This window comes from Pecten maximus, chromosome 5 (genome assembly GCF_902652985.1).
Source record: "Pecten maximus chromosome 5, xPecMax1.1, whole genome shotgun sequence".
Lineage (NCBI taxonomy): Eukaryota > Metazoa > Mollusca > Bivalvia > Pectinida > Pectinidae > Pecten > Pecten maximus.
In genome coordinates, this window is record NC_047019.1 from 1,586,124 (window position 1) to 1,612,824 (window position 26,701).

General features: G+C 36.9%; 1 protein-coding gene, 1 long non-coding RNA gene and 1 other non-coding gene across 3 annotated transcripts in view; 1 reads left to right on the forward strand and 2 right to left on the reverse strand.

Annotated features, from left to right (window-relative positions):
* Window positions 1–1,688: 1,688 nt before the first annotated feature.
* On the reverse strand, window positions 1,689–1,761 carry Trnar-acg. The gene has a single exon. It is a non-coding gene; the product is annotated as a tRNA-Arg (tRNA).
* Window positions 1,762–1,872: 111 nt separating this feature from the next.
* LOC117326808 lies at window positions 1,873–5,372 on the forward strand. Its single transcript, XR_004532516.1, has 2 exons — window positions 1,873–2,150; window positions 4,143–5,372. It is a non-coding gene; the product is annotated as an uncharacterized LOC117326808 (long non-coding RNA).
* Window positions 5,373–14,133: 8,761 nt separating this feature from the next.
* Window positions 14,134–26,701, reverse strand: part of LOC117326810 (protein dopey-1-like) — a 67,707-nt gene continuing 55,139 nt past the window's right edge. Inside the window, 3 exon segments of the mRNA XM_033883532.1 lie at window positions 14,134–18,542; window positions 20,188–20,347; window positions 21,625–21,789. Coding sequence (XP_033739423.1) covers window positions 18,186–18,542; window positions 20,188–20,347; window positions 21,625–21,789 — 682 coding nt within the window. The 3' untranslated portion in view covers window positions 14,134–18,185.

The following is a 26,701-nucleotide window of genomic DNA, read 5'->3' on the forward strand; positions in this document are numbered from 1 at the left end:
ATATCGAAAAGGTCAGTTAAAGAATTTCCTAGCTGAACAGCGCTCCTCGTAGATGTATATAACGATTTAATAGCGTTTGAAAAGGACCAGTAATTCCAAGCTTCATCAGTTTGTACCACAGTAAATCACGATGAATATTATCAAACGCCCGTTTTGCATCAATAAAACTTACAAATGTGTCCTTTCTCTGAATTCTTCTGTTCTTAACAATAGAAGTCAATGAATACAAATGGTCCAAACAACTTCTTTTTTCCCTAAACCCGTTTTGTTCCTCAGCTAATATGTTGTTCCGTTCCAGCCATTTATAGAGCCGTTGTTTTAAAATATCCGCGTATACCTTACACGGGATCGATATTAAGGAAATAGGTCTGTACGCTAATGGATCCAATTTATCAGTTTTAGGCTTGGGGATCGGTGCAATAATACTAGACTGCCACTCGTCGGGTACTTCACCTTCACTAAAACAATATTTAATAATTTTATAAAGTAAGTCAATGCTAGTTTGGTTCCTTAAAATCTCACTTGGAAGTTCATCGACACCAACAGACTTATTTAAATTTGCCCTAAACACAGCATTTTTCACTTCCTCGATAGTGATTTCCTCGTTCAACACCGAAATGTCAATATTGTTTTCCACCGAATCTTTTAAATACTCTGATTGTTACCAAAATAGTTATCATGGAAGATGTTCATCAACTCCTCAATAAGAAACACCGAAACGACACCGTGGCTTGACCAGAGACTTGTATATATCAGGTATATACATGTACGTCTCTGGCTTGACCGAATAGACCAAGATAGTGACTTCGACAGATTTAAATGTGTTCATCGTCAGATATATCCCCATGAAGTTTGGTTCTACCCAAAATCATCCTCAGACCTTAATTGTGCACGATTCGTGTCCAAGTTAAACGGAATGACATCATACGACATTACGTGACGCAGTGCGATGTCACGTATATATTATTCCAGATGAAGGTTTTGTCCAAATCCTATTTGAATGAATGATTGAATGAATGGTACGTCATTTATTCACATATATGATGAACACTTTTGGTCCTTGTACAGATCCCTGGGGAACTCCTGAGGACTCCTCGCTCCAGTCAGAATGTTGATCTTTCAGTGTAACTCTTTGATTCCTGTTTAAGATGAAGCTGGCCGCCCATAAAAGTCTCTGGCGTGGAACTATAAAGAACACTCCTCAATCGAATAATCGTTATCTAATTATTCAGTCCATTCATCTAAAACTTTTAAGAGTTGTAATGAAGTTGCAACCTAACGGACATCAATCCAAACTGTTGAAAAGAATGCGTTTTGTATCATATGCTTTACAATCACTTGATGTCAACCTAAATATAACCTGCCTGTACTTACCTGGCTCGCTTTTGTCTCCCTTCTTAAAAATCTCGGTTATTTAAACTTTTCTGGTACAGCTCTTGTTTCCTTGAAGGACAGCATTATCAATTCAAAAAAGAAGAAAAAAAGCCCGTGTGTGTGTTCCACTAATTTAGAATCGGTGTATGATATAATACCGTAAACCCTGGCGAATGTGTTGACAAGATTTACCCCTAAGTATGTCTTACTTAGAAAACATAAATAACTGATGATCTAATGTAGGCTAGATTATGGTTTAATATATATATAAAATGTGTTTTCTTTGCAGATACGAAAAAAAATGATAAAAATTCCGAGCTTGCCAGGATTCGAACCTGGAATCTTCTGATCCGTAGTCAGACGCGTTATCCATTGCGCCACAAGCCCTCGGTACTTCGCTGACGCTTCACAGGAAATATCAACTCAATAGGTAGCATAACAAACGAAACTGAAAATAGGCCAAGATGGGTCTTATTTAGCCTAGTTGTTCAGCTGTTTCCAGTACAGGAATTACGTTTCCTCTTCGCCGGTCTCTAAGCTGATATTGGTGTGGTTTGTATTTTTGTTGTTGATGGAAATGGAAGCCCTGTAGTCGAAGTATAACTCTTTATCTTTCCATAGTCAGTCTAGCCAATTATTGAATGTATTTGTGTTGGGGGCGTTGTGTCGTTACCGACTGAAAAGTGTAAAATTTATCTCTCCCACTAAAGGGTAGCCGCGGTGCACTCTGGGAGACATTACCATGCGGCGGTAACTTGCAGCACTGATCGAGGAAGGTAAATTATAAGGGATACGAATAGTCAAGCTTGGTGATACGATAACATTCGAGTGTTACTAATTAATTAACGATCCGGGTACGAAGTGTTGTATTTGGATACACCCACGTGGCACAGGGGCATGTCTAGTTTTATATTACAAAAAATAGTCGGAAATACCTATATATATTGACATATATATAGGTATTTCCGACTATTTTTTGTAATATAAAACTAGACATGCCCCTGTGCACGTGGGCATGTTTACGTAGAAATGACCAGAAATCCCTGTTATTTCACATGTAAATGAAATGTGTTGTGCCTTATTAGGACAATGTCAATGTCTTAAAATATAAGGTGGATTATGGCGATGGTATGATACTTTAAAAAGTATAACGTATATATATATATACAGTGATTTTTTTTTGTATTGATTTGGGGCCGAACACAGGCCCCTTCCCCTAAAGAAAATTTGCTGTATTTTCCCAATTTTTAGTTCATATTTTCCCTTGTTTGTTAATAAATATGAAGAAATGTTGATCATATAACATTTCACATAATGTTTTCACAAGCCAATGCTATAATTTATTGATCATAGCTATATTATACTTCTTCAAAATGATATTAAATCATTGATTTGATGATTATTTTTGAGCTTGGAAAAAAGTACATTTTTGTGAATGTAAAAAGATATGGCTGTATTTTCCCAAACGAAAAGGTACAGGCCCCTGTATAATTAGGGTAAGAAAATCACTAATATATATCAACCGTGGGGTATAACGTATATATATATATATCAACCGTGGGGTGTAACGTATATATATATATATCAACCGTGGGGTGGTAATTAACATCAAGACCCTGTAGGTGGAATAGTGTAAAAGGAACGGGTTGGTGTGGCTTGTGCATTCATGTATATAATGTTTAATGTGCTTCTGTAATCAGTACCGACAAAGATTGAAAAATAACCAAAACCATTAGGGCTTCTTCAAATGATCAAAATAGTGTTGTATTGATAATTTTCATGATAAAAACAGCTACCAGTATCTATATTCATGTAAAATCATTAAACTGTCTAATTTATGCTGCCGTAATATGGGAAGTACTAGCTGTCGTGATCCACCTTAATACAGTCTTTGTCACTCAGCTGACCGGTATCATATCATATTTGTATCCCGAGGTAGAGTCTGGGATTATTTTCTGGGTACTCGGCAATAATGCTTTCCCTGTTTTTTTCAAACACCTATAAATTCTGAATAATGAATAATTTCAACCAAAATAAGTTTGACGGCAATTCAAGTTAACAAAAAATATTCGTTTATTTAGCTTTTCAAGACACAAACTTGTTCACGTTTTCTTTTTAATAAAGAAATTTAACATGCATGAACACTTCATAGGAAGGACAGGGGCTCAACTACAGAATTATGTAAAATGCAACTGTAAAACTGTTACATTAAAGATTTTGCATTGATTTAGGCTAGGCCTGGCAGTATTTTCAAGTGCAAATTTTTAGCAATAATTTCTTATTGCGATAATAACTTTCAGTAAAGATATCTTAAAACTAAAGTTGTTGCATACTTTTATTACCCAATGATGAAGTGGAGTACATGCTCTGTTGTTAAATGATATTGACCTTGACTTCAAGGTCAAAGGTCAAATCAGTGTGAATTTTTGTCCAGGTGATCATTAAAACCAAAGTTTTTGACACACTTGACCAAAGGAGCAAAAATTATAACTGAGCTAAAACGGCTTTATAATTTATATGTCAATTGGTTAAAATGTCATCTATGTGATATTTTACTCAGAAAGGTATTACAATAAAAAAAATCAGTCTGAGAACTCTATGATTTGATGAACTGAAACCCTTGCAGACTATCTTCTTGCACTTTCTACTTCACACAAATATCATTCAGATTTCAGATTTTGTAGATCTATCTGCATTCTTCTAACTTTTTATATGTCGGTCAATATATAGATGTTTGTCACTTATTCCATCATTTCTTTGTTATACAGACACACAGGAGGATCCTAAGCGTCGCTGAAATCCATCTTGTCACGCTAAATTACTGACAGTCATGGCTTCAAAACCTGGCCCCTCCAGTAATGGAACAAAACATTCTATTAAAACTAAGGTTCAACCAAAGTGTGAGATCTACAAACAAAACAACCTCGTATTATTATGTCAGGACTGTAAAATGTTAATCTGTACAAAGTGTTCTATCAATGGTCATCAACAGCATACAGACAGCGTACTGGATATATCTGAAATCAAAACACAGCAAAACCAAATACTTCAGGATGTCATTAATGAGACGGACAATGTAAATATTCCAAAATTAAACCAGGAAATTATATCGTCTCGAACAAAAACGTCTTCATGTAAACCTCCGTATGAAAAACTTTGTAAAAACATCATGGACAATAATAACAAATGTAAGTTACAGCTAGACAAACTTATAGAGGATTATATATCAATTTGTGATAAGATGGAGGTGGCGGACACGGACCTCATCCAGACCCACATCACACACCAGGAGCGGATGCTGAAAACTTTGAGGGAACTCTCATCAGAGTATAAACAGACTCTCCACACAGGAACTGGTGTACTCGTGTATGACTCTGTATCAGAAATCTGGGAAATTGATCCAGACATCCTACTGATACCTGATATAGAGACATAGTTTACTCCGGGTATGGACAGACTAAGTCACCTGAAACAGGCCATTGGAACCTAAAACTTACTACTGACCATCTCCAGACAGGATCGGCAACTAGTGGTCACTCCGACCAATTACCAGTAGTCGGACCAAACCAGTCTACAGAGGCTGGTCAATTGTCCGCTGTAACAGCCGGGTACAAACTTTGTGACCGTCCCACCGTCATGTCCCAGTTCTTCTACCCAAATGACATCGCATCGATCTGTCCTACATCTGACGGACTTGCGTGGCTGTGTGATAGGACCGACACAGTAAATCACCAACAAAGGTCGGGTCATACAGGCGATAAAATACAACAGTCAGGAACATCAGTCTGGACCCCGCCACACAACAGTATGATCAGGAACATCAGTCTGGACCCCGCCACACAACAGTACGATCAGGAACATCAGTCTGGACCCCGCCACACAACAGTACGATCAGGAACATCAGTCTGGACCCCGCCACACAACAGTACGATCAGGAACATCAGTGTGGACCCCGCCACACAACAGTACGATCAGGAACATCAGTCTGGACCCCGCCACAGGTCGTCTGTGGTTCTGTTGTTATGATGAGAGGGCTGTCTCTGAAGTATCTACACCATCTACACCAGTCACAAGGTTTACTACAGAGGATGACCCAGTCAGTATGTGTGTGACCAGGGAGGGTCGGGTGGTGGTGGGTACAGAGGATTACCCAGACAGTCTGTGTGTGACCAGGGAGGGTCGGGTAGTGGTGGGTACAGAGGATTACCCAGACAGTCTGTGTGTGACCAGGGAGGGTCGGGTGGTGGTGGGTACCGGGGGTACAAGGTAGCAATGTACACAGTAGACGGCCGGGTGTTACATACTGTCATTACGGAGGGGTCGAGAGATGGGCCATACAGTTTGTGTGTGACCAGGGAGGGTCGGGTAGTGGTGGGTACCGGGGTACAGGGGATAGACGGGGGTACAAGGTGGCGATGTACAATGAGTAGACGGCCGAGTGTTACATACAGTCATTACGGAGGGGTCAGAGATGGGGTTAATACGGTCTATCACAACATGTGGTGTTACAGGTAACATAGCTGTAGTAGTTCGTTATCAACTTTAAATAATTGTGTACAACCCAACACTCCAGCCCCTGGTCCACTACGAAGGGGAGGGATTACAGGCCCAGGGGGAGGGGATACAGGCCCTGGGGGACGGGATACAGGCCCAGGGGGAGGTGATACAGGCCCTGGGGGAGTGGATACAGGCCCAGGGGGAGGGGATACAGGCCCAGGGGGAGGGGATACAGGCCCTGGGGGAGTGGATACAGGCCCAGGGGGAAGTGATACAGGCCCTGGAGGAGTGGATACAGGCCCAGGGGGAGGGGATACAGGCTCTGGGGGAGTGGATACAGGCCCAGGGGGAGGGGATACAGGCCCTGGGGGAGGGGATACAGTTGGGGGAGTTGGTCACACTGGGCAGTTGGTCACATCGGACAAGTTTGGTCCTTGTACAGTTGTATATGACATTAAGGGTAATATTGTTATTGCTGACGGGACAAAGAACACAATAGAACTGATAAGTGGAACAGGGAAGTACAGTGTACCCTCGACCTATCGCCACCCGAATCTACCGCCACCCTCGCATACTGCCCACTACACCCCTAGAACGGATTTCCCTTCTACATAATTCCCTCGTTAAGTTCACCACCCTCGCATACCGCCATCCGCCACGTTCATAACAATACAAACGTCCCGAATCCCTATATATTACCCTCGACGATATCGCCATCTTGGTCCAGTGCCGCGTAATTTCCAATAAAATTTGACAGATTGTAACAGATGGCACGAGACAAAAGCAAATTTATGACTTTTTTCAGAAATTACATATGTAAATGTGTATTTGTAAGCTACGAAATGTACGGTCAATACCATGGTGTCTTATATGTTAACTCATTGTGTATTTATTAAAACATTGGTACAACATTATCTTTTACTGTTGTAACTTTCATGATTCGATACTAACGCCACCCTCGTTATACCGCCATAATTGACACGGACAAAATGTGGCGATATAACGAGGGTAGACTGTACATAAAAACACTTCACACAAACAAAGGACACCAGGGAGCAGCAGGCATAGAGAATTAAATCAAAGGATGATGTGTTGTGATCATACTTATAGTTAGATGCAGGTGAATCGGGACTCAAACTCCTCAAGTATTATAGTGACTGAGTGACTCAACCTTGAGTGAGGATACAGACAATTCAACAAACTGTTTCGGGGTGTCGGGTGGTAGCAGGGTATTAATGTCTTACAGACATTTTCTAGTTTTATGTCACGATTTCTAGTTACAGTTATAATCTGACTGATACAGAGATTGTTTTGTGAGGGGGTTATTTGATAAACAGTTATCACCATTTAAAATTATAAAATATATACATTTAAGTTTGTGTATTTATTAGGCAGTGCTGTCTGAAACACCATGACAAGTTTTTTTTTTTTTTATGTAAAACAGTAAGATTTGAGGAAAATAAATCTTTTTATTGACTGGTGTACACATGTTGTATCAGTTTATTGATCATTAGTAGAATTAGATATTGAAACATTTTATTCTCAATTCGCAAATCATGATTAGAATTTTGTAGTAACATACCGGTATTGCAATAGTTTGGTATCTGAACACTTGTGGTGTCCCAGCCACCATATATGCAAAATCTGTTCCTCTTCCCCCCAAGGATCTTTCTAACCAAATTTGGTTCAAATTCATTCTGGACCTTTTGACAAGTAGTGATATATGAAGCAAATGTTGAGGGACGAGAGTAGGCTAGCTAGGTTTATACATGTAAATTTTGTAAGCCTTCATTCCAGCATACTATTGACCCAATATCAGGTCTCGTGAGTCTCTTGGCTAGCGAGAAATCATTGTTTAAGATTTTAACATAGTTGACCACTATGACTTTGACTGTGTCAAAGTCATTCATCACACAAACATGGAACCCTTCATTCAACATGCTACAGGCCCAATATCAAGTCCCTGGGCCTCTTTAGCCAATTTACCCCTTTGACCTTGAATAGAAGTCAAGGTCATTAGTTTAAACAAAATAAATTGGTAGTCCTTCATCTCTTCATGATCATGATACACACCGAAAATCAACTCCCTTGGCCGTCGGTTATTGAGAAAAAGCTGTTTAAAGATTTAATTAAAGCATATTTGACCCCTTTGCCCTTGACTGTAGATGAAATAGAGCTGAATCCCACTGGTGGAACCTGGGAAGTTTGAAATAGATGATGTTCAGGGAAACCATGATTGCGCAGTCATGTTATAAAATGGCCACCGTCACTGCCATGTCATGTTTTTACGAGGCTGAAAAATAACAACACTTTGTTGGCTCCCCTTCCTTAACATTCCCACCAATTTTCAGCTCAATGGTACCGTCATTTGTACAATTTCAAATTCCTACCCCAAGGTGATGCTACCAGTAAAATATGAGAAATCCATTGCTTGGTTCCAGAGGAGAAGTCAATTATATGAATATAGCCCGATTGACCACATTTGGCCCCGCCCCTCAGGCCCCTGGGGGTCAGCCCCATCATTTGTACAATTTTGAATCCCCACCCCATAGTGATGCTACCAGGCAAATATGAGCGACAGCCATCGCTCGATTTCAGAGAAGTCTTTTATATCAATATAGCCGGATTGACCACATTCGGCCTCACCCCTCAGGCCCCTGGGGGGTCAGCCCCATCATTTGTACAATTTTGAATCCCCACCCAATAGTGATGCTACCAGGCAAATATGACCAATATCCATTGCTCGGATTCAGAAAAGTCGTTTATATCAATATAGCCCGATTGACCACATTTGGCCCCGCCCCTCAGGCCCCTGGGGGGTCAGCCCCATCATTTGTACAATTTTGAATCCCCACCCCATAGTGATGCTACCAGGCAAATATGAGCAACAGCCATTGCTCGATTTCAGAGAAGAAGTCGTTAATATTAATATAGCTATATTGACCCATTTTGGCCCCACCCCTCAGGCCCCCAGGGGGTCTGCCCCACTATTTGTACAATTTTGAATCCTCACCCCATAGTGATGTTACCAGGCAAATAGGAGCAATATCCTTTGCTTGGTTTCAGAGAAGAAGTCGTTTATATTAACAGAGCAAAATTGACCCCTTTTGGCCCTGCCCCTCAGACCCCTGGGGGGTCAGCCCCACCATTTGTACAATTTTGAGTCCCCACCCCATAGGGATGCTTCTGACCAAATTTGGTCAAATTCTGATCAGTAGTTATGAAGAAGTCAATTGTTGACGGACGGACGGACGGACGGACAGACGGACGGACGCCACGGTATGGCATAAGCTCACCTTGGTCCTTTGGACCAGGTGAGCTAAAACTAACAACACTTAGTCAGGACCATCTCTGAATCATTTAGAGTAACTTCGAGCTCAGTCCTGGAACTTGAGAAGAAGTTTGAAATGTGAAAATTTTATGAATGGCAGACGTGGACGCATGAAGCATAATGACTATATATATAGGTCATTCTGACCCTTATATAGGTCATTCTGACCCTTATATAGGTCATTCTGACCCTTATATAGGTCATTCTGACCCTTATATAGGTCATTCTGACCCTTATATAGGTCATTCTGACCCTTATATAGGTCATTCTGACCCTTATATAGGTCATTCTGACCCTTATATAGGTCATTCTGACCCTTATATAGGTCATTCGGATTTTACAACCTAGTTCGTTATCAACTTTGAATAATTGTGTACAACCCAACACTCCAGCCCCTGGTCCACTACGAAGGGGAGGGATTACAGGCCCAGGGGGAGGGGATACAGGCCCTGGGGGACGGGATACAGGCCCAGGGGGAGGTGATACAGGCCCTGGGGGAGTGGATACAGGCCCAGGGGGAGGGGATACAGGCCCTGGGGGAGGGGATACAGTTGGGGGAGTTGGTCACACTGGGCAGTTGGTCACATCGGACAAGTTTGGTCCTTGTACAGTTGTATATGACATTAAGGGTAATATTGTTATTGCTGACGGGACAAAGAACACAATAGAACTGATAAGTGGAACAGGGAAGTACATAAAGACACTTCACACAAACAAAGGACACCAGGGAGCAGCAGGCATAGAGAATTAAATCAAAGGATGATGTGTTGTGGTCATACTTAAAGTTAGATGCAGGTGAATCGGGACTCAAACTCCTCAAGTATTATAGTGACTGAGTGACTCAACCTTGAGTGAGGAAACAGACAATTCAACAAACTGTTTCGGGGTGTCAGGTGGTAGCAGGGTATTAATGTCTTACAGACGTTTTCTAGTTTTATGTCACGATTTCTAGTTACAGTTATAATCTGACTGATACAGAGATTGTTTTGTGAGGGGGTTATTTGATAAACAGTTATCACCATTTAAAATTATAAAATATATCCATTTATGTTTGTGTATTTATTAGGCAGTGCTGTCTGAAACACCATGACAAGTTTTTTTTTTTTTTATGTAAAACAGTAAGATTTGAGGAAAATAAATCTTTTTATTGACTGGTGTACACATGTTGTATCAGTTTATTGATCATTAGTAGAATTAGATATTGAAACATTTTATTCTCAATTCGCAAATCATGATTAGAATTTTGTAGTAACATACCGGTATTGCAATAGTTTGGTATCTGAACACTGGTGGTGTCCCAGCCACCATATATGCAAAATCTGTTCCTCTTCCCCCAAGGATCTTTCTAACCAAATTTGGTTCAAATTCATTCTGGACCTTTTGACAAGTAGTGATATATGAAGCAAATGTTGAGGGACGAGAGTAGGCTAGCTAGGTTTATACATGTAAATTTTGTAAGCCTTCATTCCAGCATACTATTGACCCAATATCAGGTCTCGGGAGTCTCTTGGCTAGCGAGAAATCATTTAACATAGTTGACCACTATGACTGTGTCAAAGTCATTCATCAGACAAACATGGAACCCTTCATTCAACATGCTACAGGCCCAATATCAAGTCCCTGGGCCTCTTGGTTATTGAGAAGAAGTCATTAAATTTATTTTAGCCAATTTACCCCTTTGACCTAGAATAGAAGTCAAGGTCATTCGTTTAAATAAACTAAATTGGTAGTCCTTCATCTCTTCATGATACACACCGAAAATCAACTCCCTTGGCCCGTCAGTTATTGAGAGAAAGCTGTTTAAAGATTTAATTAAGGCATATTTGACCCCTTTGACCTTGACTGTAGATGAAATATAGCTGAATCCCACTGGTGGAACTTAGGAAGTTTGAAATAGATGATGTTCAGGGAAACCATGATTGCGCAGTCATGTTATAAAATGGCCATGTCATGTTTTTACGAGGCTGAAAAATAACAACACTTTGTTGGCTCCCCTTCCTTAACATTCCCACCAATTTTCAGCTCAATGGTGCCAGTGGAATGGAAGAACCCAAAAAATAACAACACTTGGTCAGGACCATCTCGGAATCATTTAGAGTAACTTAGAGCTCAGTCCTGGAACTTGAGAAGAAGTTTGAAATGTGAAAATTTTATGAATGGCAGATGTGGACGCATGAAGCTTAATGACTATATATATAGGTCATTCTGACCCTTATATAGGTCATTCTGACCCTTATATAGGTCATTCTGACCCTTATATAGGTCATTCTGACCCTTATATAGGTCATTCTGACCCTTATATAGGTCATTCTGACCCTTATATAGGTCATTCTGACCCTTCCAGATTACCTAATAAATCCATGTATTTGTTAGCAAGAGATCTATACCATCATAAACACTGATGTTTGCAACAAGAGGCTCAATGGGCCTGTATCACTCACCTGGCACTACAAAAACTTTGAAGTTGATTTAGGTTATTTCTGCAGATACTATGCTGATAACTACTCTATTCAAATATCAGTAGGCTAGGTTTATTCATGTCAATAAATTTTCTAGCCCATTATTCCAGCATATTATTGGCCCAATATCAGGTCTTTGGTATCGAGAAATCATTGTTTCAAGGCTTTAACCTATTTGACCCATGTGACCTTGAATGTAGGTCAAGGTCATCCATTTGAACAAACTTGGTAGCCCTTCACCCCAGCATGCTACAGGCCCAATATCAAGTCCGGATCCCTGGCCCTCTTGGTTATTGAGAAGAAGTTGTTAAAAGGAAAAAGTTGACGCCGACGAACGACGAACGCCGCATCACGGCAAAGGCTTCACTTGCCCTTTGGGTAGGTGAACTAAAAACAACAAATTGTTCAGAGATTTGATATCTAGTGAACCTTTTATTTATTTTCTTGTGATCATGTCATCAACAATTTAAAATCATGCTTACATTGAATAGTCTCTAAAAACAATTACTGAATACAATCACATTTAGACATAGCAACTTTTATGTATGTATAATTATCACTTCATAGAATACTACGAAACATAAATTAAGTTTAACATGAAATAGAAGAAAAAACCATCTTTGCTAGCCAAGACGTGTTCAATTCAATACTCTCCTTGTGAAGAGGAATGTATTCCGATCCTAATCCTTAGTAAGCAAACATGCTATAAAACAAAAACACAACTTAATGGTAATCACAGCCATAGATTCATGTAATATATAGGATGGCTATTTTATTTATATACAAGTCTATATATTATAAGTATATATTTATATATATGTCTTTGATAAATGTCTAATCAGAGTCTTTATCGTCAACCCCACCATTTGTACAATTTTGAGTCCACACCCCATAAGGATGCTTTTGACAAGATTTGGTTAAATTCTGATCAGCGGTTATGAGGAAGTCAAATATTGACGCACGGACAACGAATGCCATGGTATGGCATAAGTTCACCTTGGTCTTTCGGACAATTTTCTTGTAATTATATACTGTATTCAGTGTTTGCTTTCTTCACCAAGTCAGACTACATCATTACATATCATTGATGTATTCTCTTTATACAGTAACTGAAGCCATAATACAACGATAAAAGACTTTTAGATGTTATAAAAATAATAATATGTTATACTGTTGATATATTATAAAGATAGAATGATTTATACTTTTGATTTAATACAGAGATTAAACAGTTTTATACCGTTGATGTAATACAGCGATACTAGTTTATACTGTTGATGTAATACAGACAATTGTTTTATACTGTTGATGTAATACAGACAATCGTTTTATACTGTTGATGTAATACAGAGATAATCGTTTTATACTGTTGATGTAATACAGAGATTAAACAGTTTTATACTGTTCATGTAATACAGAGATAATCGTTTTATACTGTTGATGTAATACAGACAATCGTTTTATACTGTTGATGTAATACAGACAATCGTTTTATACTGTTGATGTAATACAGAGATAATCGTTTTATACTGTTGATGTAATACAGAGATAATCGTTTTATACTGTTGACGTAATACAGAGATAATCGTTTTATACTGTTGATGTAATACAGAGATAATCGTTTTATACTGTTGATGTAATACAGAGATTAAACAGTTTTATACTGTTCATGTAATACAGAGATAATCGTTTTATACTGTTGATGTAATACAGATACTCGTTTTATACTGTTGATGTAATACAGAGATATACAGTTTTATACTGTTGATGTAATACAGATAATCGTTTTATACTGTTGATGTAATACGGAGATAAATGTTTTATACTGTAAGAGTATTCATTATTTTTCAGAGAAAAAATAAATCTTCTGAAAAGTTTTAGAGGGTATATCAACAATTGTTGTATAGAATGGCAAAGTAATCAGTCCCTATATGGGTGCTCATGTGATCAGAGGTCATCATTTTCTAGGGGTGAACTCGAGACTCCTGATTTACTAATGGTCCACCAAAAGAAAGATTCAAAAATCTTGTCCCTAGTCAACCAGATAGGAGCAGGAAGCTGTTTGCTATTTTGCTATTTTGTAGTTATAACAGTCACAGTTGTTACGTACATAAGTCGCAGTTCATTGTTACGTACAAAACAGTCACAGTTCATTGTTATGTACAAAACAGTCGAAAACAGTTCATTGTTATGTACATAACAGTCACAGTTCATTGTTATGTACAAAACAGTCACAGTTCATTGTTATGTACAAAACAGTCACAGTTCATTGTTATGTACAAAACAGTCACAGTTCATTGTTATGTACATAACAGTCACAGTTCATTGTTACATACAGAACAGTCACAGTTCATTGTTATGTACAAAACAGTCACAGTTCATTGTTATGTACAAAACAGTCACAGTTCATTGTTATGTACAAAACAGTCACAGTTCATTGTTATGTACAAAACAGTCACAGTTCATTGTTACGTACAGAACAGTCACAGTTCATTGTTATGTACAAAACAGTCACAGTTCATTGTTACGTACAGAACAGTCACAGTTCATTGTTACGTACATAACAGTCGCAGTTCATTGTTACGTACATAAGTGTGGCAGGATTGAAATTTATTGAATGTATTTGTTTAGTTAGTTGCGTAAAGTTATATTAACGTTATGTCCAGTATAGAGGTCAAGTCTAAAACTGTGACGTCAGTATATATATGATATCTGACTGGCTAGTTGGGTTGGCGCGCGAGACCTTTGTGTGACAATAGGTAGACAGGCGAGCGACAATGGCGAAGACTGACCAGAGTGTGAGTGAGGTATGAAATCGATTTCCTCGGTTTCATAAGTCACAGTTCATTGTTATGTACATGACAGTCACAGTTCATTGTTATGTACATGACAGTCACAGTTCATTGTTATGTACATGACAGTCACAGTTCATTGTTATGTACATGACAGTCACAGTTCATTGTTATGTACATAACAGTCACAGTTCATTGTTATGTACAAAACAGTCACAGTTCATTGTTATGTACATGACAGTCCCAGTTCATTGTTATGTACATGACAGTCACAGTTCATTGCACAGTTATTAATATTAGCCGATATAAAAACATTCAAAAACGAAAGTCATCAGAAATTTAGATTGATGACCAATGTTTTATACACATACTGACAAATATTTAGGTTTATAAATGGATGTAAATGAAAAACAAACAGATTTATAGACTTAAGGAGTAAACACATTCATGTAGGTTTAGATTTCTGAAAAATATCTAGTTTTCAGCTCATAAAATATTAATATTATAAATACCTATAAACTTATCAATATGTATCATTTTTTTTATGACTTAAAAATCAATAATAATTATGAAGAAAGAATTTGTTTTGATTTTGCAACACATGACCGATTTCTCGGTCGATATGGGCCTTGTTTGTTTGACACACAACCGATAATTCGGTTAATATGGCGTTGTTTGTTTGACACACACGACCGATTCCTCGGTCAATATGGCGTTGTTTGGTTGACACACATGACCGATTCCTTGGTCGATATGGCCATGTTTGGTTGACACACATGACTGATTCCTTGGTTGATATTACATTTGGTTGACACACATGACCGATTCTCGGTCGATATGGCCATGTTTGGTTGACACACATGACCGATTCCTCGGTCAATATGGCATTGTTTGGTCGACACACATGACTGATTCCTTGGTCAATATGGCCTTGTTTGGTCGACACACATGACTGATTCCTTGGTCAATATGGCCTTGTTTGATTGACACACATGACCGATTCCTCGGTCGATATGGCCATGTTTGGTTGACACACATGACTGATTCCTCGGTCAATATGGCATTGTTTGGTCGACACACATGACCGATTCCTTGGTCAATATGGCCTTGTTTGATTGACACACATGACCGATTCCTTGGTCGATATGGCCATGTTTGGTTGACACACATGACTGATTCCTCACTTGATATGACATATTGCTGTAATTCTATATGGTACCAGTGAAAAAATAATTTGGCGTGATTGTGATTATAGTTGAAACATGTTCCTTTGATATGGAGAGATTTATGAGAATTACCCAGCAGTTTTAATCACACTTTCTCAATGGCACTGAAATATGTTTTGCCCCATTTCACCAGAGTTTACACCAAACTATTTTCCAAATGTTCAATTTCACAGAATGTTTGACATACTAGGGTCCACAGTCAAGTCTAGGTAGCTCAGTATATCTGATGGTTAAAAATATAGGCAGCATCCAGCTAATAAGGCACTGATCAAATACATGTGTATTAAGATATCTGTAATATTCTGATCAAATACACGTGTATTAAGATGATATCTGTCATATTCTGATCAAATACACGTGTATTAAGATGATATCTGTCATATTCTGATCAAATACACGTGTATTAAGATGAAATCTGTCATATTCTGATCAAATACACGTGTATTAAGATAATATCTGTCATATTCTGATCAAATACATGTGTATTAAGATATATGTAATATTGTGATCAAATACACGTGTATTAAGATGATATCTGTAATATTCTGATCAAATACATGTGTATTAATATCTGTCACATTCTGATCAAATACACGTGTATTAAGATGATATCTGTCATATTCTGATCAAATACATGTGTATTAAGATGATATCTGTCATATTCTGATCAAATACATGTGTATTAAGATGATATCTGTCATATTCTGATCAAATACATGTGTATTAAGATGATATCTGTCATATTCTGATCAAATACACGTGTATTAAGATGATATCTGTCATATTCTGATCAAATACACGTGTATTAAGATGATATCTGTCACATTCTGATCAAATACAGGTGTATTAAGATGATATCTGTCACATTCTGATCAAATACATGTGTATTAAGATATCTGTCATATTCTGATCAAATACACGTGTATTAAGATGATATCTGTCACATTCTGATCAAATACATGTGTATGAAGATGATATCTGTCATATTCTGATCAAATACACATGTATTAAGATATCTGTCATATTCTGATCAAATACACGTGTATTAAGATGAAATCTAATAATCTGATCAAATACATGTGTATTAAGATATCTGTCACATTCTGATCAAATACACGTGTATTAAGATGATATCTAATATTCTGATCAAATACATGTGTAATAAGATGATATCTGTCATATTCTGATCAAATACATGTGTATTAAGATGATATCTGTCACATTCTGATCAAATACATGTGTATTAAGATGATATCTGTCATATTCTGATCAAATACACGTGTATTAAGATGATATCTGTCACATTCTGATCAAATACATGTGTATTAAGATGATATCTGTCATATTCTGATCAAATACACGTGTATTAAGATGATATCTGTCATATTCTGATCAAATACACGTGTATTAAGATGATATCTGTCACATTCTGATCAAATACACGTGTATTAAGATGATATCTGTCATATTCTGATCAAATACACGTGTATTAAGATGATATCTGTCATATTCTGATCAAATACCCGTGTATTAAGATGATATCTGTCATATTCTGATCAAATACACGTGTATTAAGATGATATCTATCATATTCTGATCAAATACGTGTGTATTAAGATGATATCTGTCATATTCTGATCAAATACACGTGTATTAAGATGATATCTATCATATTCTGATCAAATACACGTGTATTAAGATGATATCTATCATATTCTGATCAAATACATGTGTATTAAGATGATATCTGTCACATTCTGATCAAATACATGTGTATTAAGATGATATCTGTCACATTCTGATCAAATACATGTGTATTAAGATGATATATGTCATATTCTGATCAAATACATGTGTAATAAGATGATATCTATCATATTATGATCAAATACATGTGTATTAAGATATCTGTAATATTACTACATTATAATCACATTCAAGATGTTGGAATTATAACTGCTGCAACAATTCTTTGTTACAAATAAATAATTTATAATTAGTGAACTCTCTCCAACAATAAACACTAATTGTAATTAAATAATTAACATTCTACTGTTTTAACAAAAGCTCAGCCTCATACTACATTCCACTAAATATGAAGCATTTTAATTATATTAATTGATTATCTTTGTACACACGCTGATCACAGCTGAGCAGCTAGATCAATATATAGGCTAACTAAAGCCTCTGGTAATTAACCCATCAACCCATGTCTGTTTAATAAGCCCAGCCACATCTATTACAGCTCAATTAACATTGCTAAATCATCACCCTGCACTGTACGCCCCCCTCTCCCGGGCTTAATACAGGATAAATACATAACTTTATCAGTACTACATATGGCATTGAATACAATTATCACATATTAAATAAATAATCACATTATCATAAGACATCACCAAATATTATATCACTTTTATCACAAACTGCTACACACATACTTTACCACTAGAAATTAAGCAACTATCTGCATATTATAGAGAAAATTTGTTGACAAAAACAGCCTCTACATGTCGGGTAGTGGCTCTAAGAAATCACGGTCTAACATCTCCTCTATGTACTGTCGATTGTTTTTGGTATTTGGAACAAGAGGAGGGTCGGATACAGAGCCTGTATTCTTTCCAATCTCTGTAGTGGATTTAGATTTTGGCATTGTTGTTAGCTTGGCTGTTTGAGGTTTGGAGCCTGATTGGCCGGGTCTCTTGGTGCTGTCCGAATGTTTTGATGTAACAAACTTGCTTTCAGTTTGGCTACAACAAAGGGTGTTGAAGAAAGGCTGTAGCTCAGTGAGAGATCGTAAATAAGTCTGAGTCAGTAAGGGTCGACCTGGGATCTGCTTCAGGACCGGCAAAGCTCCTCGTGACTGTAACATACAGGAAAACTTGATAATCTAAGTCAAATACTGTGTTACCATATACATATACATATACATCGGGTAAACCTGAGTCTTAAACATCTAATTAACTTCTAACATTGACCTTTCTAACGTTGACCAGAGTCTTAAACATGTAACTATAACTTGTAATGTTGACCCGAGTCTTAAACATGTAACTAACTTGTAATGTTGACCCGAGTCTTAAACATGTAACTATAACTTGTAATGTTGACCCGAGTCTTAAACATGTAACTAACTTGTAATGTTGACCCGAGTCTTAAACATGTAACTATAACTTGTAATGTTGACCCGAGTCTTAAACATGTAACTAACTTGTAATGTTGACCTGAGTCTTAAACATGTAACTATAACTTGTAATGTTGACCCGAGTCTTAAACATGCAACTATCTTCTAATGTTGACCCGAGTCTTAAACATGTAACTATAACTTGTAACATTGACCCGAGTCTTAAACATGTAACTAACTTGTAATGTTGCCCCGCGTCTTAAACATGTAACTATAACTTGTAACATTGACCCGAGTCTTAAACATGTAACTAACTTGTAATGTTGACCTGAGTCTTAAACATGTAACTATAACTTGTAACATTGACCCGAGTCTTAAACATGTAACTAACTTCTAATGTTGACCCGAGTCTTAAACATGTAACTATAACTTGTAATGTTGACCTGAGTCTTAAACATGTAACTATAACTTGTAACGTTGACCAGAGTCTTAAACATGTAACTAACTTGTAGTGTTGACCTGAGTCTTAAACATGTAACTATCTTCTAATGTTGACCCGAGTCTTAAACATGTAACTATAACTTATTTACAATGTGAATCTTAAAAACAGTTCCTATATAAACATAGTAATGTTACCCTTTCTCGCAGGAGAAACATTAATTCCAGGGGTCATGAAGTTTATAATTATGATATAGGGTCAATATGTTCAAATCCATCATACTGCCACCACGTACCAACAGTTCTAACCAAGTTAGATTGTTTTCCCAATTGATAGAACAAATTATGGTAAAAATGTGATTTACATGTACCTAGTATCTAAACCACTATAGTCGTGAAATTTAGCCCCCCTCCAGGAGCAAACCTGAAACCCAGGGGGCCATGAAATTCACACCTATAAGACCCTTCCATTCATGAAAAGTATTTGATTCTACCATATCTGGTAGTGGGAAGAACTTAGATGCCGGACCATGAATACAACGGACAAAGATTGAAAAACAGGCAACTGATTAGTGTTGTCAGCCTTGTTAAAAGCCGGTATATACAAAACAGAAACTGATCTCAATGTAGAAACTTTACCAAATACTGGTGACAAACTTTATCAAATTTTAAATTAGTGAACATATAACAAACTGTATCATTAATGTTGATAATCAAATTTGTTCTCTGAGCATATATAAACAAACATGTTGAAAATCCAAACACAGAAATTATCACTGTCACAGGAAATACTGATTAACCTCTTGGAAAGATTCGCCCAACTTGATCTTGGCCTGCTATTGTCATATTTATCTGATCATGATAAACATTTCTTCATCTATTTTGTAAAAATTGCTCTTTCCTTTAATTTAATTCCCTCAATAAATATTCTAATTAATCAGGCCCATACCCTTTCGTTGATGAGTTTCGTGAGACGGATGATGTGAGGTACAAATGTCCGAGCCTGATGAACTTTCCTCTTTTCGTCCTTCTTGTCTTTGCCTTTTTCTTTGTTTTCCTCTACCTCCTGATTTCCTGCTGCTGCTCCACCAATGAAGGCCCAACGATACCTACAGATAAACAAATCATACCTACAGATAAACAAATCATACCTACAGATAAACAAATCATTCCTACAGATAAACAAATCATACCTACAGATAAACAAATCATTCCTACAGATAAACAAATCATACCTACAGATAAACAAATCATTCCTACAGATAAACAAATCATACCTACAGATAAACAAATCATTCCTACAGATAAACAAATCATACCTACAGATAAACAAATCATACCTACAGATAAACAAATCATTCCTACAGATAAACAAATCATACCTACAGATAAACAAATCATTCCTACAGATAAACAAATCATACCTACAGATAAACAAATCATACCTACAGATAAACAAATCATACCTACAGATAAACAAATCATTCCTACAGATAAACAAATCATACCTACAGATAAACAAATCATTTCTGTCATATATTCCGTTTGAAATTGAGGGCTTGAAAAATATCTTCAATGACATAATGAGAAAGTTTATCCTAAACATTTCAAGGAACAAAGTGATGAGGGAATATGGTGCCAACAGTATCAAATCATTTCTTAATTTTTTGAAGAATCCTTTCAAATTATTTTGCTAATGACAAATCTTGAATTGGCACTTGGGACCCCTAAATCAACATATAATGTACACCAATTAGAATACAATGTACACAGTTTCAGCTGGTCAAGTCTCCAGTATTTACACAAAATGATGCCTGTGTAAGTATATTAGGTTGATACCAGAATTGTTTTTTACCAACTTGTAATGCTCCTACTTTGGGTAGAGAATTATGATTTGAATATAATACATGGATGATGAGATTTTCATTAAGCACTCAATACAAGAGATCCCAGAGAGATCTTGGTACCCACCATTGAATGATCTTTATAAGTTCTATGTCAGATTTATCTTCTCTCTAGTTTTTCCTTCCTTTGCCCGATGATCGGTTTGTTTCCGATCAGAATCAAAATTAAACTGGCACAACCTAAGATCATGAGGAACCTACATGTGAACTTTGAGAAATATCCCTCCAGTACTTTTCCAAGAATTAGATTAGAATTGAATTTTGCTGACATTTGGCCATGGAAGGTTTCTCAAAATTTCATTAGAATCAGTTTAGGGGTTTCTGAGAAGAAGTTGAAAATGTAAATTGTTTACTGACACACGACTCATGACAGACAGACGACAATGCACGACGCACAAAAGATAGTTAGAATAGACAAGCCTATTGCATTCTAACATTTCTTTTTCTTCGTCACCAGCTGGTAAACTGGACTTGATACTCACAGTTGGAACTGAGGTACAACATCAGCCGGTAGTGCCAGGGCCAGGTCGAGTAGCTTACACACACTGAGGTACAGTTGTAGCCACGCCGGGTTATTGTGGGCGTTCAGGCCGTTACCAAAGTGTGCCCAGGTCGAGTCCAAGGCAGCGATTCTCTGGATCTGGGTCCTGTATAACATAAACACACCACATTATCAACACCTCCTCAAGGAAAGGACAACCTAGTCACCAACTACTACATTACAAACTTACAAAAGTCCTCAAAGGGTTTATCATAATTAACATATTATTGAATAATAAAATCAATCAAAGATAAGTAAAATTAAACTGACACATAAATGTAGATTTACAAGTATTTAAACAACAGGTATACAATCTTACGAAAATATTTTGTGTCAATTTTACATCACTTTCAATTATTACAAATGAATTATTTTAAAGTTAGTACAAAGAGCAAAGATTTCTTTTCTACCTTTGTCAGTAAGAATTTGATAAGTTCTACAAATCACTGATATTCTTAAAAGAAATAGAATTGGTGCAGAGATAAGGTCTCTTCTGTGTAAAGCTGTTTGGAGGTGAGTATAGTATATATTACAGAGGTTAAGGGAGGATACATAAATACAGTGTATGTCATTCGTTCTGAATATAAACAAACTTCACATTAAATGGTATAACTCAATAATCTTGAAATTAACAAAGAAACTACAATATTCAAGACATGCAAAGCAAATAATATTTATAAATTAAAGCTATGTCAATTGTTTATGATTGATCCATTGGCAGAAAACAAGTGAAGCAGTCACCTTAGTTCTGAAGTATTTCAGTCAGTTTGACCCTTTTAGGCCCCGACCATTAGCCCCCGGGGGTCAGTTAGTTTGACCCTTTTATGACCCGCCCATCAGCCCCTGGGGTCAGTTACTTTGACCCTTTTATGACCTACCCATCAGCCCCTGGGGTCAGTCAGTTTGACCATTTTAGGCCCCACCCATCAGCCCCTGGAGTCAGTCAGTTTGACCAATTTAGGCCCCACCCATCAGCCCCTGGGGTCAGTTAGTTTGACCCTTTTATGACCCACCCATCAGCCCCTGGGGTCAGTCAGTTTGACCATTTTAAGCCCTGCCCATCAGCCCCCGGGGGTCAGTTAGTTTGACCATTTTAAGCCCTGCCCATCAGCCCCTGGGGTCAGTTAGTTTAACCCTTTTATGAGCCGCCCATCCCGAGGATCAGTAATGCCAACATGAGCATAACATCAAATTGTCATCCCATTCAGGTTAGAATTAATTTCAAAAGAAATTAAACAATGCAAGAGTTGAAAATGTTATTTCCCTAGTATAAATTACTATTATAAAGTTTACCCCCTCCCTAAAGGGAAACAGAGACCCCAGGGTCATAAAATTCACAATTTTAGTAAAACACCTTAGATCCTTCCATCTATAAAGAGTATTTGATTGGTCAGTGAGCCGTCATCAGCTGATTATGAATGATTGGTCAGTGAGCCGTCATCAGCTGATTATAAATGATTGGTCAGTGAGCCTTCATCAGCTGATTATAAATGATTGGTCAGTGAGCTAGCTGCCTTCATCAGCTGATTATAAATGATTGGTCAGTGAGCCTTCATCAGCTGATTATGAATGATTGGTCAGTGAGCCTTCATCAGCTGATTATGAATGATTGGTCAGTGAGCCTTCATCAGCTGATCATAAATGATTGGTCAGTGAGCCTTCATCAGCTGATTATAAATGATTGGCCAGTGACCTGTCGTCGGCTGATTATAAATGATTGGTCAGTGAGCTGTCGTCGGCTGATTTTGACTTGTTTTGTTCTGTGTCGATGGATCAGTCTAATACAATTTCATTGTAACAATGTATTAACCGGAACAAGAGTTCATACTTCATTTGTATCAATTAGCACTGTTTAAATAAATCAAAATTAAATCTACCTCTGCAGGAAATGTTTTATATTAAAATTTCTAGCATGAAAGTCTTAGGTTTGAAATTTAAACCCCAGACAGAAAATTAAATTTGTACAATGTTTAATTAAGATTTCAATGTCAGTTTGAAAAAAGTTATTTCAAATGTTATTAGAGAAGTTGGTAAAGACAGGGTTCATAAAGAAATACATCAAATTTAGGGAATTAATATTTCTGTGTCTTTTTATTTAGAGAATTAATTTTTCTGTGTCTTTTTAGGGGAAAAATGAAAAGAATTAGGGCCCCTTTCCATGACATTATTTAACCATCAATTTTTAGTTTTTCAGTTTCAGGTATGTGGGAGAAATTCCTCATCATACACGTCTTCTGATTCTGTAGGAGTTAACATGTCAGGTTCTACTTGTTTAGGTACAAGGCCAATATCGTCTCCTTTTTCCTCGTTTTCTCCACACTTTTTCATCTTCCTCATTAATTACATTTTAAACTCATTTTCTAAAATTTCTAGTGAAAATAAATAACATCAAATAAATATTGAAAATACATTTCAGATGTGTTTATATGGATTTAGGGCCTTTTTAGTGACCTTTTAGGAACCTTTTTAGGACATTTTTAGGAATCTTTTTATGGCTGTTTTTGATAAAGCTTTGGTCTTTAATGGTTCTTGAATAAATTTAGGGTCATTTTAGGAAAAACACCCTTCAAATTCAAGATTTTTAAGGCTGTGAGAACACTAAAATACTTGACCTTTACCAGGAAGAGTTATGTATATCTTCAGTTTGATTAATAGTTTTTCCAGCCCTGATTAAAGTCACCGTAAAGAAAAGGTCAACCAACAGATACTGAACTACAACAATTACCGTTTGGGAAATACAGCGAAAAATCTTCTACAATACAATATAGAACACAAATACAGCGAAAACTCTTCTACAATACAATATAGAACACAAATACAGCGAAAACTCTTCTACAATACAATATAGAACACAAATACAGCGAAAACTCTTCTACAATACAATATAGAACACAAATACAGCGAAAACAAGGTAAGAAACAATTGCCTATTTTCATTTGCATAATATCTTAATTTCAAGAAATAATTATCCATCCTGAAAGCTGATGTGTAAAGTTATCAAAAGATACATATCTGTTATTGATATATCAAGATCATAAGCCAGTTGTTTATTTCACAGAGCAACTGAGGTCTTAAAATCTCTGTTACAGTTATTTTACTTAACAATCTTCGTATAAGTATATCAACAATTATTCAAACGTAGATCTGTACATCTATCTGTAGTTTATTAATAGAAGAGATTCCAAAGGGATCTTGGTGCCCACCACTGAATGATATGTATTAGTAATGTCAGATCACACACCACTTGAAAGATCTTTATTAGTGATGTCAGATCATACACCATTGAAAGATCTTTATTAGTGATAACAGAATGATCTAAGTTGCTGTACTTTTCGCTTTGTTCCTGTGATAACAAGAAAAACCTTCCTATGAAATCTCAGATCTAACACATTGAAACTGCCAACATCTATGGCAGAACTATATAGGGACCAATGGGAATGTACATGTGAAAGTTGAGAAACATCTACACTGACCTCAAAATAAAGGTTTACATCAGTGGACTTTACACTGACTACAAGATAAAGGTTTACATCGGTGGACTTTACACTGACCTCAAGATAAATGTTTACATCAGTGGACTTTACACTGACCTCAAGATAAAGGTTTACATCGGTGGACTTTACACTGACCTCAAGATAAAGGTTTACATCGGTGGACTTTACACTGACCTCAAGATAAAGGTTTACATCAGTGGACTTTACACTGACCTCGAGATAAAGGTTTACATCGGTGGACTTTACACTGACCTCAAGATAAAGGTTTACATCGGTGGACTTTACACTGACCTCGAGATAAAGGTTTACATCGGTGGACTTTACACTGACACCAAGATAAAGGTTTACATCAGTGGACTTTACACGGACCTCAAGATAAAGGTTTACATCGGTGGACTTTACACTGACCTTGAGATAAATAATTGTTTTACCCTCTTCTTGTTAATTTGACGTATGAACTCTGAGATTAATAACAGTAGGATTAGCTACAGTAAACTAATTAAAAAATCTTGTCTTTACAGTCAATACAACAAAACACATTTGATTATAACTTTTTTTTTGTGTGGAAATAAGAAACATAATTCCATGTACAGTCATTTCTTAGATGGAAAGAATTGATGATTTTCTCCTTTAAAATTCCTATTATCTAAGACAAGATTTAACGATATACTTTTTTGCTGAAGAGGCAAAGTAGATGTCAGTATATATTGTAACATATTTATTTTGGCAAAACCATCAATTAAAACAGATTAGCAGTCTAATTAGTGACAATGTTTGCGATATAATATTAAATACTCTGTTTTTGTTTAACGTCCTATTAACAGCCAGGGTCATTTAAGGACGTGCCAGGTTTTGGAGGTGGAGGAAAGCCGGAGTACCCGGAGAAAAACCACCGGCCTACGGTCAGTACCTGGCAACTGCCCCACGTAGGTTTCGAACTCGCAACCCAGAGGTAGAGGGCTAGTGATAAAGTGTCGGGACACCTTAACCATTCGGCCACCGCGGCCCCTTATTTTAAGTGTAATCATAATTTAGCGGAATGTTTAATACCAGCGCAAATGGGTAAAATAAAATTACTGCTAAAATATGAATGTTTACAGTATATGGCGTAATTTTTTGGCCGACGGCAGAATCTCAAGTACCCTGGTATGGAATATCTGACTTTTATGTCTTTATAATATTAATCTGAAATACAAGTGTACAAGGATGGTGATGAGTAAAAGGTAGTGATTTCAGCTATAATGGGAAGTGACACGGTAGGATCCGAAGTGGGAGGTGACACCTGGGAACTGATTTAGACTGAACAGATCTGTTATCCACTCATTATTCTAATTTACATTATATTACATTATACTTCAGAAAATATCAAACTGAAGAGAGAAATATATTAGCAAGAACAACTAGCATATTTAAATTACTTAAAACCTGAATAATTTTACACGAAAATAAACACAACATCAACATGCATGAATTGTATGATATTCCTTGTGACTGTATATATAGTATCTGTAGGTCTGGTGTGGT